The 20,848-nt window shown below is 39.0% G+C and overlaps 1 protein-coding gene across 5 annotated transcripts in view; it reads right to left on the bottom strand.

The window, feature by feature from the left end:
* Positions 1 to 1,563: 1,563 nt before the first annotated feature.
* Positions 1,564 to 20,848, bottom strand: part of slc8a2a (solute carrier family 8 member 2a) — a 30,061-nt gene continuing 10,776 nt past the window's right edge. For 2 of the 5 annotated variants that reach the window (XM_008428355.3, XM_008428354.3), the window contains 13 exons: positions 13,951 to 14,365; positions 13,666 to 13,803; positions 13,201 to 13,428; positions 11,813 to 12,091; positions 10,495 to 10,929; positions 9,471 to 9,832; positions 8,019 to 8,122; positions 7,525 to 7,542; positions 6,231 to 6,343; positions 5,930 to 5,953; positions 5,371 to 5,470; positions 4,534 to 4,803; positions 1,564 to 4,224 (listed from right to left, as the gene is read on the bottom strand). In XM_008428355.3, the coding sequence (XP_008426577.2) occupies positions 3,848 to 4,224; positions 4,534 to 4,803; positions 5,371 to 5,470; positions 5,930 to 5,953; positions 6,231 to 6,343; positions 7,525 to 7,542; positions 8,019 to 8,122; positions 9,471 to 9,832; positions 10,495 to 10,929; positions 11,813 to 12,091; positions 13,201 to 13,428; positions 13,666 to 13,803; positions 13,951 to 14,298 (2,796 nt within the window). In that variant the 5' untranslated portion in view covers positions 14,299 to 14,365 and the 3' untranslated portion in view covers positions 1,564 to 3,847. The remainder of the gene's footprint in view (positions 4,225 to 4,533; positions 4,804 to 5,370; positions 5,471 to 5,929; positions 5,954 to 6,230; positions 6,344 to 7,524; positions 7,543 to 8,018; positions 8,123 to 9,470; positions 9,833 to 10,494; positions 10,930 to 11,812; positions 12,092 to 13,200; positions 13,429 to 13,665; positions 13,804 to 13,950; positions 14,366 to 20,848) is intronic. The other 3 variants (XM_008428358.3, XM_008428357.3, XM_008428359.3) reach the window with 3 other exon arrangements.

Here is a 20,848-nt window from a genome sequence, read left to right as displayed (position 1 = left end):
ACAAACCTCGGCATTCAGCATAATATGCATTACAAAATAAGTGGACAGACTACTTTTTTTGTAAGCTCTTAAGAAGCATCTTAGCACAGATTGTGAGTCAGTATTTGAGGTTGTGGTAGTCCACCCACATACAATAAATAAATAAATAAATAAATAAATAAATAGTCAATTTCAGACCAGGTTCTGAAATTGAGAGCGTTAGGATGCTTTGACAGCAGCGTATATAGATGCAACGGCGCCCTCTAGAGAAAGAATTTGGTGTAACATCTGCAGTAATATGCTTTAAGCAGTGGTCCCCAAACTACGGCCCGCGGGCCGGATCCGGCCCGCCCCCACATTTGGTCCGGCCCCCTGAACAATACCAGAGAGCATTCAGATTTTTTTTCATATACCGTATTTTCTTGACTATAAGCCACTACTTTTTTCCTAAGCACTGGGCTACAAACCATGCGGCTTGTAGCCCAGTGTGGCTTATATGTGGATTTTTCTTCAACCACCAGGGGCCGCTGTCCTGCAGTTTTTAGATGTGCAACAGGTACAAAACACTGGAATGAAATGGCTTAATTACCCCCTCCTTGTGTAGATCAGTTCTCCAGAGTCCTGCTAATGACATAATTATTCTATTCAGGTGTGGTGCAGCAGAGGCACATCTAAAAGTTGCAGGACAGCGGCCCTTGAGGACTGGAGTTTGACACCTGTGCCCTATTGCATACGAAATACTAAAGAATGACTGCTATCATTAAAGATACAGTGGAGAAGCTTTTTAGTTATCTTGCTTTGCTAGCAAAGTCGTTAGCTATCAGCTAGCTAATAGCACAACAACAACAGCCTAATGTCTGTATGATAAAAATACTGAATCGATAGTTAAGAACAGTTTTTTCTCACCTGGTTGTCTCCTCCCGCTCAGTAGTTCTTCAGAGAAAGGCAGACGCAGAGGCCTGTCAGTGTCTGTTGTATTTCATTACCTCTCTGCTTAAACCGCTACTCCGAGCTGAAGCAGAAACGATACGTTCAATGTTTTCCGTCATCTGACGAGTAACAAGTCTACTCCAGTTTATTCACCAAAAACGTTTTTTTTGTTGTTGTTTTTTTAATTCACCAAAAACTGTTCTGTAATCTGGAACGTTCGCTACGTTGAGCTCCAGTTAGCCGCTTCATCTCACTGCGCGAGAGGCAACTGCGTCATGCGTTACCACAAACTATTTGTCAAACTGTGGAAATTTTGTTTAAAATAAATGTTTACGTTCTCTTAAATTATCTGTTTTTCAGGATTAGTTAGTATTCATCCGATAAAACGGCACTAATTTAAAGCTGAAACTTCGCCATTTGATTTCTGGGTAGAACATATTTACAGACAATGTATAATTATTATGTTATACAATTATGTTATTGTATAACATAATAACGGCTTATTATGTTATACAAAAAATAAACAAAAAAGCAAATAATTTTAGTACGTTTTTATATGTCAGAAAAGGGCTTAGGAAATAATAATACCAAAAAAAAAACAATAAAAATTTGACCAAAAGGGTACTTGGGGCAAGGAGCAAAAGGGGCAGTATCTATCTATCTATCTATCTATCTATCTATCTATCTATCTATCTATCTATCTATCTATCTATCTATCTATCTATCTATCTATCTATCTATCTATCTATCTATCTATCTATCTATCTATCTATCTATCTATCTATCTATCTATCTATCATTATGCTGCAGTTGCTTGTACTTTACACAAGATGGCGCCAGATACCAGTTCATTTGCTGCTTGGTCAGCTGACATCTGTATCTCTGCAGATAGACATTTCATTGAATCAGTTGCTTCCAATAAATGGAGAGTTGAAGGGAATAAGTTGCTAAATATAAATAACCTATGATTATCAAAAACAATTAAGAATATCATTGCTGTGGACAAAGATGATTTGAGAACAACCATGAAATAATTTCAGAATAAATGAACTCTTTATTTCCATCTTAGTTTTAATAAGTGGGTATAAATAATAGATCAGTGGATATGTAGAGACAGTCAGACTTTTACATGTATAAATCATATAAATCATTATTATTCTGCTCTGGGTCACCATTTATTTTACAGTTCTTTTTACAAGAAATTGTAGAATTAATTTACATGTATTGGTTTTTCTTGGCTTCACCCATCTTTTAAATATTCTGCACATTTTTTTATTTGTATAGTTGCGCAAAGGGCCGGTCAAATTTAGCATCAGATAAAGAAAATAATTCAGGCTGAGGGACACCAAGACTGGGACATTCATTCATATATTACTTAGGGTGTATGAATATATTTGAGCTTGTTTTCATATTCATGACCAGTGTGGTTTAAGAAAAATCCACAATCAATTAAAACTTGGGCACCTAGTCCTTTTTTTATTGTTACATTTTTTTTGTAGAATTATTCCACCCTTGAAAAAAAATAGTTCAAATACATACTTTAAAGCTCAGTATTAATGACATACATGATGAGTGAATGCAGATGACTGAGTTTACAATCATAATTTAAAAAGTACACCCTCTATCATTTATAGGCTTTTAATGTATAATTGGTGCAATGTGTAGCAAATAAAGTGAATTAGAAAACAAAACACTGGACTGTCCAGTGTTTTTGGAGTGGAAAGCCACAGACTTTAGAGGGTGCATTTTCTTCTTGCCATTTCTACAGGTACATGTGTTCCCACCCTGACTGTGAAATGAAATACACTTGCATGTATGAACCAAGTAGCTTATTAATGGTTGTGAGCAGCGTCAGAGTCTTGCAGCCTGAGAAAGTGATGAACTTCACATCTTTTAACTTTACCTGTAGTTGTTTACTTTCTTTTAGCCCCTGATTGAATCCAGTGAAATACATGTTGTGTAAATGTATTCCTCAAAGATCCAGTTCTTAATAAGGATCCGTTCAGAGTGAGAAACTCTTCCAAACAGGCTGCATCTGCATGAAATGAATGGTTCAAACCCGATTTTCCTGTGCTGTCTGTTCTCAGCTACTGTATTTCCGTAGAGTCATTAGGAATGTTTCAAAATACAAGAACTTCTGATCGGTCGTGATTAGATTCCCATCATGGATCAATTAGGATGTCTTCTTTTGGCAAAAGCCTTGGACTTTTAATCAAGCCATTTCTCTTTGATTATCATTAGCTACGAATGTTTCTCTTACATAATCACTGGTTTCTATCGTGCATAAGAATATTTGTAATTAAATTTGTCTCTGTCTACATGATTTGATTGAAATGACTGCATATAAACATTCCATGCGAACCCCTCTTCCCCCAAAACTTTTTCACTTCCACTTGACTTTTAAAGTCAAGAGAAAAAGAAAATTTGGTCAGATTTAGAAAATGGATCTTCAAAAAAACAATTTATTTCCGATTGCCTTTCAGGGCTTCCGTACATTTCTGTATATAAATTGGATGTTTATCTTGTAAAGTGCCTTGAAACAATGCTCATTGTTTGGATACAACGTAAATAATCCGATCTGCACTGAATTCATGCTCTGTGCAAACCACATTTTACATGTTACCAGAGTCCTTGGCTTTGTACGTGTGAGTGGAGACAATGCCCAACTTTATGTCTGGATGTGAATTAAAAGCATTATTTTAATGATCAGAAATATTTGTCTGCCTATACCCTTCATGCATAGTGCAGTTAACTATAATCTAATATATTTAAAAGAAATGAAGTTGTATTGTGACAAAGAGTCCTACTGACTGGAACAGTCACACGTTGTGTATATGTTTTGAACCATGGCAGCAGGAGTCAAACGGTGAGGGTGATGGATTCCTATTGGTAGTTACTGTCACAGTTCCGTGTCTGTAAGTGTGACCTTATGACTCTCTCAGAATCCTTGTATATGGCAATAGGCCTCCAGGCTGGAGAAGAGGATGTACAGGAACCAGAGTCCGAAGAAGAGCAGCGAGGTGAGGACCTTGGAAATCCTCGGACCGCCGAGTTCGCCTCCTATGGACGGCCTCCTGCGTAGCATCAGCACACCCATGCTGAAGAACGCAAAAATAGTGAAGAGTGTGACCGAGAAGGCCAGGGAACCAGGGTCGACGCGGAAGACCTTCCCTTTCACCTCCCAGTATACCGCAGCAACGGACCAGGCCAGGCCAATGCCCAGAAACACGTTGACTGCGTTGCTTCCCGTCACGTTCCCCACGGACGCGTCTGCATACTGGTCCTGAGTGGCAGCCACTTTACTGGCAAAGGTGTCTGAAAGGATGAAAAACATAGAGAAGTATTATTTAAAATCAGTTAATTTGGTTGTTTTTTTGCTTTTCAAGTGGAAAACAATTAAGAACAGGCATAATAGATTGTTCAATGTGATTCTGTCAAAAATATTACAATTATTTCCAAGTAGACTTTTGTTCTTATTTTTGTTGATTTGATTGGGGTATTTATTATTATTATTTTTGATCCTCCTTTCTGTAACCGTGGCTTGTAACCTTTCAACAGAACCTCACTTCAGAAATGCTGGACTATCAGGTCAAGTAAAGTTTGCCAGAATGAGAGTGAATGTACCAGGAAGTGAAGTCCCCAGCGCCACAAAGACCACAGCAGTCACAGAGTCTTTGAGGCCAACAGTGCAGCCAAAATGCGACGCCAGGTCTCCGATGATGGCGGTTAGGAGGCCGATGACAGAGATGGACACAATGAAGCACGCCCAGCCGTTCCAGTACTCGGTGGGCGGGACAAAAGCAAATAAGATTTTCCAGAAAACGCAAAATATGTGCATAAAATAGTCAAAGCAGTTGGGCGTTCTTTGCTCCTGTCCCTCCTCGTCATCATCACCTGTTTGAAGAAGACACAATGATGAAGCTGGGAGCAAACAGACAATAAAATGAACCCTTACTAAAACAGAAAGTAGTAGTAGTTGTGGTCTGATGTATTAATAAAGTCCAAGTCTCCACTACTACTAAATGTATGAAACATGTATACATCATTTCAAAATGATTCCCACACATTTATACTTTGAAACTCAACTAAAAAATTTGTAAAGGAACAGTTGCATAAGTAAACACATCCTGAAACTTAATACCGTTTTGAAGCACCTTTTGTTTTAATTATCCACAATTTTGTCACATTATAATAACCTAGTATTTTAATTTGTGATTTTTTTTATGAACATCATGGTGAAATGTGATAGTGAATGTGATAGTTCACATTTTCTGTCAGGATACTAAAGTTAAACAGAATTTCAACAGCAGTTAGAAGATGTCCTGGATACAAACAGTACATTTAGTGATGAAAACACTAAATGTTTTACTGTTTTCCTCATATTCAAATATGCATGGATGTGTTGGTTAAATATAACCGACACACAAAAAACAAAACATTTAAGTTCAAACTTCCACTGACCTGCGCTCACTGTGACTGCTCCAATGAACTGCTCTTTCCATGAGTGAGTCCCAATCACTTCTGCTAGATTTGTGTCCTGGAGGAGTTGATCCACAGTGTTCTGGCACCAGAAATGAAACAGGTTAGGAAATATTAATCATAACTCACACTGAGGTGAAGCAACAGATGAGCTTCCATTTCATCCTTTTGGCCTACTAGTTATACAGTTAACATAAAAAGCTGAGCAAACATTAATAAATCTGCTCCATTTATGCTCTAAAGCGCACGCAGCACACAGAAGCAACATACTGTGCAACCACAATGAAACAGAATACAGGAGCCTCGCAAAAGTAGTCAGTGAACCTTTTCACATGTTGCCACAGTATTGCTCAATGCACTTCATTTGGATTTTTTGTGACAGAAAGTAATGTGTGATCGTGAAGCGAAATAAAACTGATTTATAGTTTTCAAACTTTACATATTCAGAGATTAAATTACGCTCATAAAATGAATACTTTTGCAAGGCACTTTAGATAAAAGCATAAATTTATTCTGGTAACACAAACTGTAGGAACTGTACCTGGTCTATGACTCCATTGGGAGTCTGATGGATATGGAGAGAATCACATTGTTAATGAAGCAAGACAGGCTGTCCTCCAAGACATTAAGCTTGGAGGACAGCCAAGCTTAATGGCTGTCCTCCTGATGTATTGATAAAGTCCAAGTCTCCACTACTACTAAATGTATGAAACATGGATACATACTCAACATGTATTTTGTTGAGTACATGTTAGAATATTGACCCAAGTCATCTTAAAATATGTTATATATCTATGTAGTTAAATCAAGAGGAGAATAATCTTTTTCTACGAGGCGCACACCTTAAAATCACAGGCTTCTTGTATGATGACTTCTAGTCTGCTGTGCTCTCCTAGAATAGGTTTGCCCATCTCAGAAATCCTCCTGGCCTCTTCCTCCTCAGGAGTTGGATTACCTTTTAGAGGGTACAGACGTTAATCTACTATATCATTAATAAAACAAACGCACGTTAAACCTCTTTGTGCTGAAGCCTGAGGAACACAGCAAACAAAAATCCCATGTACATGCACACGCACACACGCACGCACGCACGCACGCACACACACATGCACACACACACCCGTAACACTGAAAGGCGCCTTTGTAGCATTAACTGGATTTCTAGGTTAATGTTGGAAGGATTGGGAGATGTATCTGGTTTGACAGAATTTTTATTATAAACTTTGCTCGTGATTTTCAGAGATAATTGAACCGCCTGAGATGAAGGGACTGTTTAGTGGACACAAGCACTTTAAATCCTGGTCACCAACAAGAACTGCCTTTTTTGAGTTCCCTTAAAAATGTTCTTGCCGAGACGACAGGTCTATCAAAAACAACAGCAACAATTTCCAGTTTGTTTAATTTTCAAGTAGAACCGTGTTCGAGTCGATGGCTAGATGCAATAGGTAGAAACTTTTCAAGATACTTTAAACAATGAACTGAGATTACTGTACTGTTGGATAATTAGAATTAACTGGGATGCATGTGTGACTGAATTGAAATTAGAGGCGATATTGTTGTGAATTGGTGCTACATAATTAAACGGAACTGAAATGTAACATTGTTGTTGATAGTTAAAGAGCAAACTGCTTTATCTGTGACCATCAAAGTTGTACAATATTATAATACCGTATTTTCCGGACTATAGAGCACACCTTACAAAGCCGCACCTACAAAGTAAAAAAAACAAAGCAAAAAAACTGGAAACGTACAAGCCGCACCAGGCTATAAGCCGCGGGTATCTCCGCTGCTATCGATCTGTACTACCAGATCGATAGCCTTCAACTTAAAAGTTGCATCATATGAGTTTGAAAACATTCATCCGTCGTGCCTGCTGCTAGCATGTGCTTGTTCTAAATGAAAATGAGCACTTTCTTGTTTGACTTCCAATTTTGACTTCCAATGATTCACTTCCTGCTAAAGCGCCCTCTGGTGGTTGAAGGAAAATCCACAGAAAAGCCACACCGGGCTATAAGCCGCATGGTTCAAAGCGTGGGGGAAAAGTAGCGGCTTATAGTCTGAAAAATACGGTACTTTTTAAAAGCTGCAAAGGCTCCCTTTAACACCCACATCTCAACTTGTCCCCCAAAATCTTACCCTGGTTCAGTAGTAGAGCTATGAAGAGAAACAGACAATTACTCAATACATAATAGACATTGAAATAGAATATATATATATATATATATATATATATATATATATATATATATATATATATATATATATATATATTTCCTGGATGCTCAAGCCTAATTAACAGCTCCAACTTTACTGCTACTCTACTACAAAATGACTATATTTTTCCCTCACAGTTCCTCCAGCATCCAATAGTGGGGTTACAGAAACAGTCACTACGTTCATAAACGCTGCAGCACATGTTGATATTAAGTTACTGGCTCTGACGTGTGCAGGCAGCTCCACACACGCACAGCTGAGCAGTGATCTTGGTGCTGCGTCATTCTACTTACACCTATTGTGTAAAAAGAAAAACTTGCTTGTCTGTCTGCTTCATAGGTTTTAAAACCACTTAAAGGCCACAGGTAGAAAATTACAGGTGACAGGTATGAAAGTGAAACTGCTTGTAGACTCACCAGAAATTCCTCTCTTCAGCCACTTGGGGTCTTCAAGCACAACGAAGAAGTTTTCCTGCTTTTCGTACTCCTCCACATTTAAAATGCATATCTGTAATGACTGACTAGAAATGTTCAAGAACACAGATATTTCTTTCATTAAAAGGCAAATTAAATACTTGTGTGAACACGACAGCAGTACGTGTCAGAAACGTGAACACAGAATATAAAAACAGTTATGTTCCAAATACGAGCCCACGCTATCATACTTTCTCTTTAAAGAATCAACCTGTTGATGTTACAAAGACATCCATTACTATGTGTTCAGTTTATCCATGTACAAACACAGCTTATGCAGCCTAAAAATTTAATGTGAAAAAGATCTGTCAGTTTACATGCGGCGACTGAAGTTTCCCCCAACTAATCAGTCAGGATTATCCGTAGGTGTCAAATCATCGGGTAGTTCTGTCTAATCGGACCTCCTACAGTGAAGGCTGATGACCCACAGCCTCCTTTCAGAAAGGCTCTAATGTCCCTTTTCTCTGAGCCCAAACCAGTTCAGACTTCCAACAGACATCCAAACGTGTTCAGTCTGTGCGTTATGTAGGACAAAAGGGAAACTATTTTATATGAATTATAAGACATAAATAGTGTTAACAGCCCAGCAACACTAAATATCTTCCAAAAAATATGTTGAATAATCAAATAAATGTGAAAATATGACTTTATTTAAACCTCGACTTCACATTTCAACATTCCTGGTCTGAGGGAATGTGTTGAGGTTGAAAAAAATTTTTTCTTTCAGAAGGAGAGCTATGAATACTTTTCTAAGTGCCAGTTGAAGAAGACAGGAATATGTGACTCTTCTGACTCTTCTTTAAATAAATAAATACGACATAACTACAGCAGATAAATGACTGGTTTATCTGTGCTCCCAGTGCTAACTGCAAACAACCAATCAGAGCCAGGAGGAGGGTCTTAATGTGGTAACACTTTATTTGATAGGGTGTACATAAGACTGACACGACACTGTCTTAAATGGCATAACATAGCCGTCATGAACATGTAGAAGTCTTTAAGAATGTCTATGACTGTTGTCATTCAGTTAATAATGGCACTTCTAATGCAAAGTTGCTTTAAAAGTTGCACTAAAACTCAATTAAAAGTGACAACTTTGCACTAAAGTGTCACCATTTACCAAATAAAGCAACCTTGGCTCTTTTAATGGCCTTTTAATGCAATTTTTTGCACAACTTTGCATTAAAAGTGTCATTATGTACCAAGTAACACTTCATGACAACAGTCACAGACATTCATAAAGACCCCTTCATGTTCATAACAGATGTTATATCATATTTATGACGGTGTCATGTCAGTCTTATGAACACTCCTTCAAATAAAGTGTTACCCTTAATGCTGTTAATCACAATCTCGTGTGGCGCTGCTCAGCCCTGTCCACATACTGCACCTCACCTTGTCTGTTCATTGGTGAATTCCACTTCCCCTCTGGCCTCCTCATAGTCCACTCCAGCCTTGGCACTACCATCCTCAGTATGGTACGGCACAGCTACTGTGCCCCTGGAGCCCGAGTTCCTCAACACGGTCACTGTCAGCACACCGGTGCTCTCGCTCACTCGCAGCACCTGCTGCCCAAAGGTAAAGATCCCAGCATGGTCATCGTCCAGTATAGTAACTGTGGCCAGCAGAGGTTCCACCAGTCTGGCCTTGGGCGGAGAACCAGTCCCTTCGCTCCCTCCCTCCTCTAACCTCAGATTCTGAAGATGCACAAAGAAATGTTCATCCTCTTCAAAGATGTCGTCATCCAAAATCCCCACCTGCAGAGAAAGCAGCGTTGATCCATTACGTTTCCCTCTAGATGCCAAGTGACGATTTAAACACAAACACATCTGCAGGCTGAATGAGTTTAAGGCTCTGCTTTTAATTTACAAAGCAAATAAAGAACCTGTTGCCACTAAAACACAGATATTTGTATCAGCTTTCAAACACAGATATAGGCCCAAACCTTTAAATTGAAATTTCATTGAAAAATGTACTTATTTGAAGCTCTGGTATGTAACTTTTATCAAACGTTTTTTACATATTTGTTGAAACTGTCACTATGTTTTGACAGTATGGTATTAGATGGATAATATGTGGGACAGTCGCCTCTGATGCGTCTTTCTGATGAACACCCAGCAATCAGAGTGCCAACATCAATAAGACTCAGATTTGAGTCAAGCTTCTCTTCCTGTTTGTAAAAAACATGCATGTTAACATATTTACAAAATGTATATTTTCTTTTTATTGCCCTTTCTATACATTTCTATCCAAAATGTCCTCACTGAGAGCAAAGTGAAATCAAAATCTAATGTCTTCATTGTGTGCACAAACTTGGCAAATAAACAGATTCTGATTACTCTAAGACTTTGACTAATGGTTAAAAAAGTTTCAGTGGAGAAACAGGAAATGCAAAAATAACTTAATAACATCTTTTCACCTTGATCTCTTTTCGGGTTTCCCCTGGTTTGAATGTCAGAGTTCCCTTGTTAAACTCATAGTCTGATCCAGCGTTGGCAGATCCGTTTTCTGTACAGTAATCCACGTAGAACGTGTTTTGGCCTGTGCCTCCATCGAGGACCACCCAAAGGGTCACAGAGCCGCAGTTCTCCGTGCATTGGTACTGGACACTTTCAAAACAGATATGTGAGCACGTCGCTTTGTCCGCATCCTGTCCCAGCGCGCGCCGCTTCTGATCTGCTGCGTGCTTCTTTAAGATGTTTCCAGCACCGATCATCCTCCGTGTTGCTTGGACACGATAAAAGGCACGACTCTTCTTCTGGTGGACCAGGGCAGAGTAGTTGGCCATCTCGATCAGCTGGTCCAGGTCTTTATCTGGATGCTTCTCCTTCAGATCTTTCAAGATGCGGACTACCTGTCCAAGGGAGGAAACAGGCTGTAAGTGAAAAACTGTAGCAGAAGAGATCTGGGAGCTTCCTGGAGTCAAGTAGAAATACTTTAATAACTGTACTTGAAGTTCTGCTATAACCTTCTAGATAATGTTACCACCCACATGGTTGTATAAGAGCAAAATGAGAAGATTTACAGTGCTTTTTGTACAGTGTTTTTTGGCGTGCTTATGCTTTTCTGTCGCCTTTTAGATTTCAGATCATCAAGCTAACTTTGATGGCAGACATATGCCTCTCATATTTTACATGTTAACCCTTTCATGCATGAATTGCGATTGTTTGTGTCAGACTTTTTTCCATTTTTTTTTATTTTCTTAAGGCATAAAAAAATGTAGGACAATTTTTTTGTTAATAAAGATATTTATTTTATCTTTTTAGGTGATCAATTGTAATTTTCTCCAAATATAAAGTTATTTGATAAATACATCAGTAGTATTGTACTTTAGGGGTTATCTGATGTCACAATATTTTTTTACCTGCCAGAGTCGAGGAGGAGGGACCGGGTCGGTTGGCATGCTTTTTTTGTCTGTCGGTCATATTGGATTTAACAAAATAATTTCTTGCATTTGCAGCTGATGGCCAGTAGTTGATGGTGTATTTTAAGATGCATTGGTGTCCACTTCAGTGGTCTGTGTGCATTTTTAACATAAAAATCCACAAGAAGCACAAGAAAATGGCTTTTAGACAGATGTCCACTGTAGTGACCACTATGCATGAAAGGGTTAATAAGCTGTCTTTTAAAATTTTCTCATGGCCCTAGCTACAACAAACAGAGCAAACTAGCATTTACTGAGACGTAACACCATCCCAGTTTCAATCTTGCCTCTTTCCATGATCTACATGTCTTACCTCATCTTTGTTATGGTCCAGCTCACTGCCTGTCTGCACGGACACCGTCACACTAGAGGAGTTTCCAGGGCCTGGACTGCCGTCTGACAGCTTTCCGTCCATGATAACATCAATGCCTTTGGGGGAATCGTCCCCCTCCATTTCCACCACAATCCCATGCCTCTTGTCGGCACGGTATCTCTTATGCATGTATTTGTAAAAGAGCAGGCGGCGGTCAGCGATCCAAGCCAACATCACACAGATGGGAAAATACAGCAGTGTTACTACAGCTTCCCAAACCTGGAGACACAGACAAGATTAGGTTATCTATGCTGTAAATGTATTGTACTTGTTCCTTATGTGAAGTCACATAATGTTTTACTGGGGATCGACAGGGTGGACTATTTACAAAGAAAAATCTAACTCAACTCCTGTGATAACTACAATTATTTAATTTGTTCGTATAATGACATTTTGTGTATAAGTTAGTGGTCATTGCTCACATTTACAGTTATGACCTTAATGCGTCCCCTTTTTTAGTTTTTTAAGCAGAGATTTTAAATTTTACACATTGTCACACCAAAAGACATTGGATCTCTTCTACTGTTATTTATTTTCAATATTCTTTCAAATGATATCCAGCTTCAATCTGGTTTATTTTATCTTTTACTTGTTTGTATGAGATGTACAGAAAAAATTTACTTTGACAACCAACAAAATATGTTAGTTCCCGGTGTTCAGTATTATATACTGAATTGAAAACAGGAAGTCACTGTTGATTGTCACTCAAAAAGGAAATCAGGTTATCCAAATTAAAAATAATTTGTTAATTTGTTAGTAGTAACCAAATTAGATGTATCCAACTGAATATATTAAGTTTATTAAGATGTTACGTTACACAAACAAAATTAAATAAACTTAATTCAATTACATTGAATTAATTTTTTTAAAGTTGGAGCTCTTCTCTTTTTTCATGTTTGTGTTTGAAAAATATATGTTACAAAAATTTAAGCATAAGGAAATGAATAATTTTGTGCAACATCAAATCCTCTAATGTTTTATAATTATGTGTGTTGCTTTTGATGTGATTCTGTTCTGTCCTGATGTTCTGCTGCATCGGGACAGAATATCACAATTTTGACACGATGTCACTGTCTTGGGTTTTTATTGTAAACAACAGGATCAACTGACTATCTACGAATAAAATTTCACTTGCTTTAAGAGTGTTCCCAAGTAGTCAGATGATCAAAGTCGATCAGATGTACAAAAAAAATTACTGTGTAAAATCTTTACTTTTAGTGAGTGAAATGTCTTCATTGGATATTTTGAGACTGCGTTTGAGAAGTTATTTGGTCCTGACTGTTGAATCTGGGTTGTAGTTGAGGATAACGGGTAGAACGGAGACCTACCTCAACAATCCCTGGGGAGATGACGGCCAGAATGAGGTAGAGCCAAATGTATGCAAAGATGCTCCAGAAAGCTGTGATAAAAAACACTCGCAGGTGTTTGATCTTGCGAGACTGTCCATCTGGAATTACTGACACACACAGACCAATTATCACAAGCATGTTAAAGGCCGCACTTCCCACTATGGTGCCTGGGCCGAGCTCCCCGGCATTGAAGTTGTGCCCACACACCTGTACAAGGGAAACAAGAGCAGAACGTTGAACGTTTCTGAACCTTTGCAGTTGGTACAAATATCTTTAAATGTTTTACAATGAATTTCAAAAAGTAGGTCATCATAAGAGTCAACTTTTTTATCCAATTTACCTACATATTTGTTTAAATAACTAGAGAAATAAAATTTTTTACTCATTTTGCACTTTCACAGGCAGTGTTTTTTGCTTGTGTTTATAGCAGATGGAAGAGAGTACCTCAATAACAGAGAGCAGGATCTCTGGTGCGGAGGAGCCCAGGGCCATGAGTGTCAGGTTGGACACGGTTTCATTCCAGACCCGCACGGTTTTCACCGTGGTTTCCCCATCAGGTTTGGTAATGGTCACCTCCTTCTCCTGATTTGGTCGTTTCAGGATATAATATTCACATGAAACACAGAGAAATCTGGTGAGTCATAGACACAATCACAGAGCACAAACTGGATGCTGTGCATAACGAGTCTGAGTCTAACAGGTTCTAAATATTAAAGAGAGTGATGATACCTGAGATGTAATGACTTCTATGGATGCCATGAAGCGGTCTGCAATGATGGATACTCCAAGGAATATGTACATGAGAGAAAGGAAGTACACAATCGCCCTCCCTGCTTGTTCCCCAACTGGAGGGTTGAGAGGCTCCCAGACTGGCAGCAGGATGCCGGGTTTACACACCACGACACCTGTACATGTCCTCTTTTCAGACTCTGTGGAGTTGTCAGAAGACTCAGGTTGTTCAGACGCAGACGATCGCTCGAGAACTTGAGGCCTGATGGAAATGCAGGGGTAGCACAGGAGGAGGAGGAAAAAGAAGACGAAGAAGAGTGGGCCGTGGTGAAAGGAGAGGAGTCCCATCGTATCCCTGAGTCAGATGGCACCTGGGGGGTCAGAGTTCACTGGGGGGCTGGCAGCTGGGTTGGTCCTAGAGAAACAGAGACAAGACAAAGGAGCTCAACAGTTTATCAGCCCAACTGAAGACTGAATAAACTTTAAGATTTAGTGAAATATGAAATTCAGGTACTTTTTTCCCTTTTGAATCGGCCAATGTCCAAATGTTGACGGCGTTCTATAAAGTGTAAGAAAATTTCATCTATGTTGTATTTATTCAGCTTAACCGTTTGATCCAGGTAAAAAGTAAATGAGTTCCAGGTCAGGACTGGACAAGTGGATAATTTTTTATCAAATCTGATTGTGATTAAATTTAACCTAGAAGCAAAAAAAAAACACTTAATAAACAGTCTATTATGAATATAGTTATAAATTAACAACAAAAACCTTGGAAAATTATGAGTTTCATTTCAAAAATAATCTTGTAAAAGAGATTTTTGATCTCAAGGAGTTTTATCCTGCTAAATAGAAGCTGAAGAAGAAATTTCACCCCCTGTTAACCAGTGGGAGATAAAGCTGGACTGGTTGGTAATTAAACAGGCAGAAAGACTAATTCTGCAAAAACATTAATCATGTCTGTTTGAGACTCAACAGAAATGTGTCAGAAAAAGCAATCAAAAGACACACTCCTGTTGATTCACTGTAGTCAGTGAGGAGAACTAGAGGTCAATCAGGTTAGGAACCTGCGGCAAAAGAAATAAGGGAACAGACGTGTCACTTGCAACGATCAGGATACATTATGCAGCATTTCAAACATATATTTTTAGAATTTAATAAGTTTACATTACGGGTGCACCAACTGCAGTTTTCTGGCCGATTACCGATCTTTAAGAAAACTGACTTGCCGATTCTAGTTTAGGCTGATACGGGGTGGCCCACGAAAAAGTGGCCCGCCTTCCTGCCAAAGTGGCTACTTTTTTTTTACTTTTTCTTTTTACTTTTTTGTACACTTTTCAAAGTGAAAACTTTACAGCAGTTGAAAGACAATATTCGTAATGCAATTCAGAGCATTGGTGCCCCAGAGTTGCGTCGCATATATGACAATATGTTAAGGCAGGCGGGCTGTGCATGCGTGGGTTCTCTCCGGGTACTCCGGTTTCCTCCCACAGTCCAAAAACATGACAGTCAGGTTAATTGGCCTCTCCAAATTGCCCCTAGGTGTGAGTGTGTGTGTGCATGGTTGTGTGTCCTGTGTGTCTCTGTGTTGCCCTGCGACAGACTGGCGACCTGTCCAGGGTGACCCCGCCTCTCGCCCGGTACGCTAGCTGGAGATGGGCACCAGCAACCCTCCCTTGTCCCCACCAAGGGACAAGGGTGTAGGAAAATGGATGGATGGATGGTTAAGGCACGCCCAAAACTGTATTGACGCACAAGGGAATCATTTCCAGCGCTTTCTGTAAAGAGTGAGTGAAGATTTTGGCATTTCAAGTTCTTTCTTTCTTTACGGAAGGTCGCCAGTAATACTATAGTAATGCGGGCTACATTTTCGTGGGCCACCGTGTACCAATTTTTTTTGTCGACTTTCTTGCTGAGATGGCAAAAGTGAGGTGACTATTGTTAACTGCAAATGTGCAAACATGACCTGGTGGGCAGATCTGTCAGTCAAACCGCAATAGAGAACAGTGGTTGATTTTTAGACCTTTGCAGACAAAGTTAAATCGGTGGATGATATCGGCTTCACATAAGTATGGGCTGATCACCATTCTCCCAAAATTAAAGAAATCTGGGCCAATTTATTGGTGCATTCCTACTTTATATGTGTGTCTTTGACATTTCCAGTTTATCAGTGGGCTGTGAACAATTTCTCTGGTTGGAAAAGAAAAACACCTGGGGACCAGCAGCAGTGACAGCTGAACCACTGGCCTGGCCAACAATCTCCACAACGCTGTTTCAAGAGGGCTGTTTCCTTTCAGTGCCTGCCCCCTGTACCACAATAACAGTCACATTTTCCTGTTGTGGCTAGGTCTGACAGTGAAAAAAATATCCCCTCTGTCATCTGCCATTGAATTGTGGTGTTGAAGACCAAGTTTGTTTCTAGTTTTTGTATGCTACCATTGAAAAGCCAGAGATTGTCTGTGTGTTTATTAGGCTCACTGATGGTGACTGTAAGGTATGTTAAACGTGTCACAAAAAAATGCAGCACCTGTTTCTCAAAGTCGAACAGCAAAGACTTTGAGCTGATAAGCCTTCGCAGTGCAGCATGCATCAGAGAGGCAGAGGAAAATCTCAGAACATGAAAGCAGGTCTGAAACCACAGTGTGATCCATTTAAACACAATCCTTCTTCTTTTTTGGTTTCAGTTGAATTTAACTACAGTTTACTCACACATCAGCCATGAGATACAATATATATGTACAGTAAATATTATTACAAAGATTAAATGTTTGAAAGCGTCACCCCAGGATAACTATTTAAAGATTAATTGGATTCAAGAAGAAGAAACCGTTATACCAAAAAGATCCATTTATCTACACGAGCGTTTCCCGGGGTATTAATGAGCATAAGTAGCTTCAGTAAAAACACGGTGAGGACTCAGATCAACATATAAAAGGGGCCCTTTAGATTGTTTTCAACAGAAAATACAAAATTGAAGCTTGTAACAGTAAAGATGAATATGAGTGATTTATGACTTATGAGGGCACATCTGTTGCATAGATGACAGAAATACTTTGTTGGCCTTAACACAGTAACTGACCCATAGTTGATTAGGTTGGCAAGGTTCTGAAAAACTAGTAAAAGTTTGCAAAAGTCCAAACACCCCCTTTATTCAATTTTGTCTCTGTATACTCACAAACATATTTGTATTTTACTGTCATTGTAAATAGTAATTGGCAGTGCTGTACTTGTGTTGTACTTTATCAAGTCCAGAGACTCCAAAGCTCTTCACACTACACTCAGTCATTCACATGCTAATTGTAGCCACAGCTACACCTGGAGCAATCTGACAGAAGCGAAGTTGCCGTGCACCTACGCCATCAGGCCCTCTGACCACCATCAAGGCGAGTGAAGTGTCTTGCCCAATGGCACGACACAGTCAGATGGAGCAGGGGCTCGAACCGACAACCCACCGATTACCTGACGAACTTGTACCACCATTTCCCCAAGGTGACAGATCAACAAGCGTAGCAGAGGTTTAAAGTGAAAGGAAGTGGTTTTGAACATTACCAGATGCACCTCTAACATAATGCTACCTTTTGTGAAGTTCCAGAATAAAAACAAACTAAAGAATTCAACAAACATGTCAGAGGTCTTCCACAAGTCTGGTTCATCGGGGTAAGAGATACTCTTTATCAACTGTAAAACCAGATCTGTAGCAACACAGGCTGAAAGGCTGAAAAGCTTGGGCACTAATGGATCTTCCATGTGGACAATTACGCTACAACCAGATTAGTTTTAAAAAAAGTAAAAGTTTTAAAATCAGTTTTACAAAGCCCTGATCTCGGCCCAGTAGGAAAATTATGGGCAGAGACGGTGTGAGCAAACTAACTACAAACATGGCACAGTCACACTAGGCCTGTCAGCAGAATGGAACAAAATTGTAACAAAGTATTGTGAGAAGTTTGTGGGAGTAAATATTTAACCTCAATCACAGAGTTTAACAGGCAGTTCTAACTACGTGTTCATACAGCACAGCTGAAGATAAACACACCAGGCTCATCTATTCACTTCCAGCTGCTCACCTGAACAATCACAGCTGACAAACAACAAAAGTCCATGATGCACATTTTAAACTTCTGTTACATGATAAATACAGAAGAAATATATCACAATAAATTATAAACAATATGATAAATGCCAAACCTTATTCAGTATTCAGGAAAATCACAGCAAAACATGCTCAGTGTCCAAAGCTTTGGCTTAGAGTAGTTGATGCACAACGATGACAGCTGAGAAAGAGCGAGTCAGGGAAAAGATGGACTTATTGCACCTGATAACATCATTGCACTACTTAATAAAATTAGCACTATAGTGTTATTTCCTAATGTTGCACAACCTTACTATGCTGAATATTGACATAATTCAACTTAAGAAAAAAATTGTTAATGAATACATTGATTTTTACTAGGTAAACAAATGTGTGAAGGGAATGGCAAAAGCATTCTTTAAGTGCATAGAACATGCTGAATGGTTCAAACATTACATCAAACACAGTCAGACTGAACATTATGGAGCAAGGTTGGCGGATCCTGGAAATGTTAACTAAACTCAACGCTTGAAAGATTCCAGAGTTTTGCTGCAGAGCTGCAGTCTTTATTCCACCAGACCAAAGTGTGCATTGAAACAGATACTTAGGTTTTGCATCTTTGATGCAGCTCGAGCTCAGCTAGCTCATTATAGAGTTGTGATTCAGAAACACAGCCCAGAGGGCTTGCTGCATCGCATTTCACTTTCCAAGGTCTGCTATGGTTACCACGGCCTCAGGCAGAGGGCCATTTTACACCTGCTGTACTGTAGTGGGTTGGGTCGCTCACCAATAAAACCCAATAAAAGTTACACTTTGAAAACAATACAGCTCATAACCTAAGATAGGCATAGAGTGAAAATAGTTTAAAAAAGCAGATAAAATAAAAATAATTAAGTACAAAACTCATTTGAAGTATTATTGAAGTGTTTGATATTGAAACAATCAACTTGTTTGTTGTTTTTTTCAGTTTAGTGGAAAACCAGAAACAAATTTTAAAGGGGAAGTATTATATATTTACCAGCCACATAGTAGATATAGTATGTGAAGCATAATCAAGTAACTGTGTTAACTTCAGTTGTTATAAAAATGCTATATATATCAAATATGATTTAAAAATTTGACTTGGTAATTTAACACTTTTGATTATCTCTCTTTAAAAACTCCTGCTCTTTCTGAAACTCTGCCTTCAGGACATCCTCACATCATGTTTAGACGTTTAATAATGTTTATACTAGTGTTGCACTGAGAAGTGGCTCACATAATAAGCTCAGCAGATGCACAGTTCCACCAGGTGTTTGCTAATTGCTGCTGGCTAGTCTGAAGGAACTGAGTGGGGGAGTCTTTGGGGAGAGGTGCTCGGTAATGTGGAAAATCGGAACCGCAGCTCCGAGGCGTCGATCGGCTCACCCAGGCATTTTGCACAGCTGAATGGTTGCCATGGAGATTCAGTGATTTCTCTAAATCAAGGCAACACTCCAAGTATGTTTTTGATGAGGGAGTAACATTATATAAACTGATTTTATATAAACTTTTGTAATCAAATGAAACCTGAACAACAAGGAAAATCTATTCACCACAGGCTTAAACATGTTACAGTGATCTTTACCATCAGAATGCTATCCTCAAACTCCACAGATGATCTTGGTATGTTATTAGACCTACAGGGGTAAAAAACAGATTTGTTTTGATAGATGACACCAGATTGGTCCTCAAAGATGACCGGCAGCAATCAGTAGGGCTGTGATGGAGGACAAGTGCGTGCTGATAAGATCCGGTACTGGAAGGGTTGGATGCATTATTGATAGATGCATTCATCTAAATACCGCAGGATATCTATTCCTTTTGTGTCACGTACAAGTACCTTGGTACATTTTTAGATGGTGGCCTTAACAGTTAGTTATTATGTTAATACTCATCAGTTGGCTCTTTTAATGAATTATTTGAGACTGCTGCTGCCTCATCTAAACACATCAAACACAAATCAAATATTCTTTTTCTTTTGTTGTCATGGAGATGGATGTTTTTCACAAACCTGAATACTGAATACTGCGATAAATGCGATTTAGTTTAGTTTCTATTGTTATTTATTTCTATATATATATATATATATATATATATAGAAATAAATAAAACAATAAGTAAACAAGTAAGAAATAAGACTCACTCTCTGCTTACAAGTGTTTCATGTCTGGGAGGTAGAGGTCGCTGGACGGTGATAGCTCTTTGGTCCACTTTCCCTCTTCATGCACAGAGAACAGAGAGCTCATCTCCCCTTACTGCCTCTGTCACAGCCACTGTCTGTCAGCACCGGCGATAAGTGATTGCCTGGTTTATCTTACACTGATAGGAGTGCCAGCAGAAAGGAGTTAGCACCTTTCACAGTTTAATATTTCCTTCCCGTACGCAGACACAGGGGTGCTGCGAGACAGGGGAGGTTCCTTCACATGTTCAGATCACTCAGCTGTAAAGGTGAGATAAATCATTCAGGTAATCAATAACAGCAGCTCTATGCAGTCTGAGTCACAGGAAGAAAGGTGGGCAAACTCAACATCTTCTGAACACCAGATTAACATCCTTTTGTGGTTGTGCGTTTGACTGTAAATGCAGGCAGTGACATGTAGCATAGATCAACTTGTTGCGTCAAGTTGCTCTACTTATAACATCAATGGATCAGCCATTACAGTCAGATCTGTAAAATATTGGCATGAATAAAATGATATATCTTCCAGAAAAATGGAGGGAAATATAGTCTAGAACTCATTGCAATTTGCTTATATTTTCATAAATGCTGATAAATAATATACTTTGTTTAGATATCTAAATAAACTTCCA

Source organism: Poecilia reticulata, chromosome 14, assembly GCF_904066995.2.
Source record: "Poecilia reticulata chromosome 14, P_reticulata-male-v2, whole genome shotgun sequence".
NCBI classification, from domain to species: domain Eukaryota; kingdom Metazoa; phylum Chordata; class Actinopteri; order Cyprinodontiformes; family Poeciliidae; genus Poecilia; species Poecilia reticulata.
The sequence above is the reverse complement of the archived record's forward strand: the minus strand, read 5'-3'. Positions and strand labels throughout refer to the sequence as shown.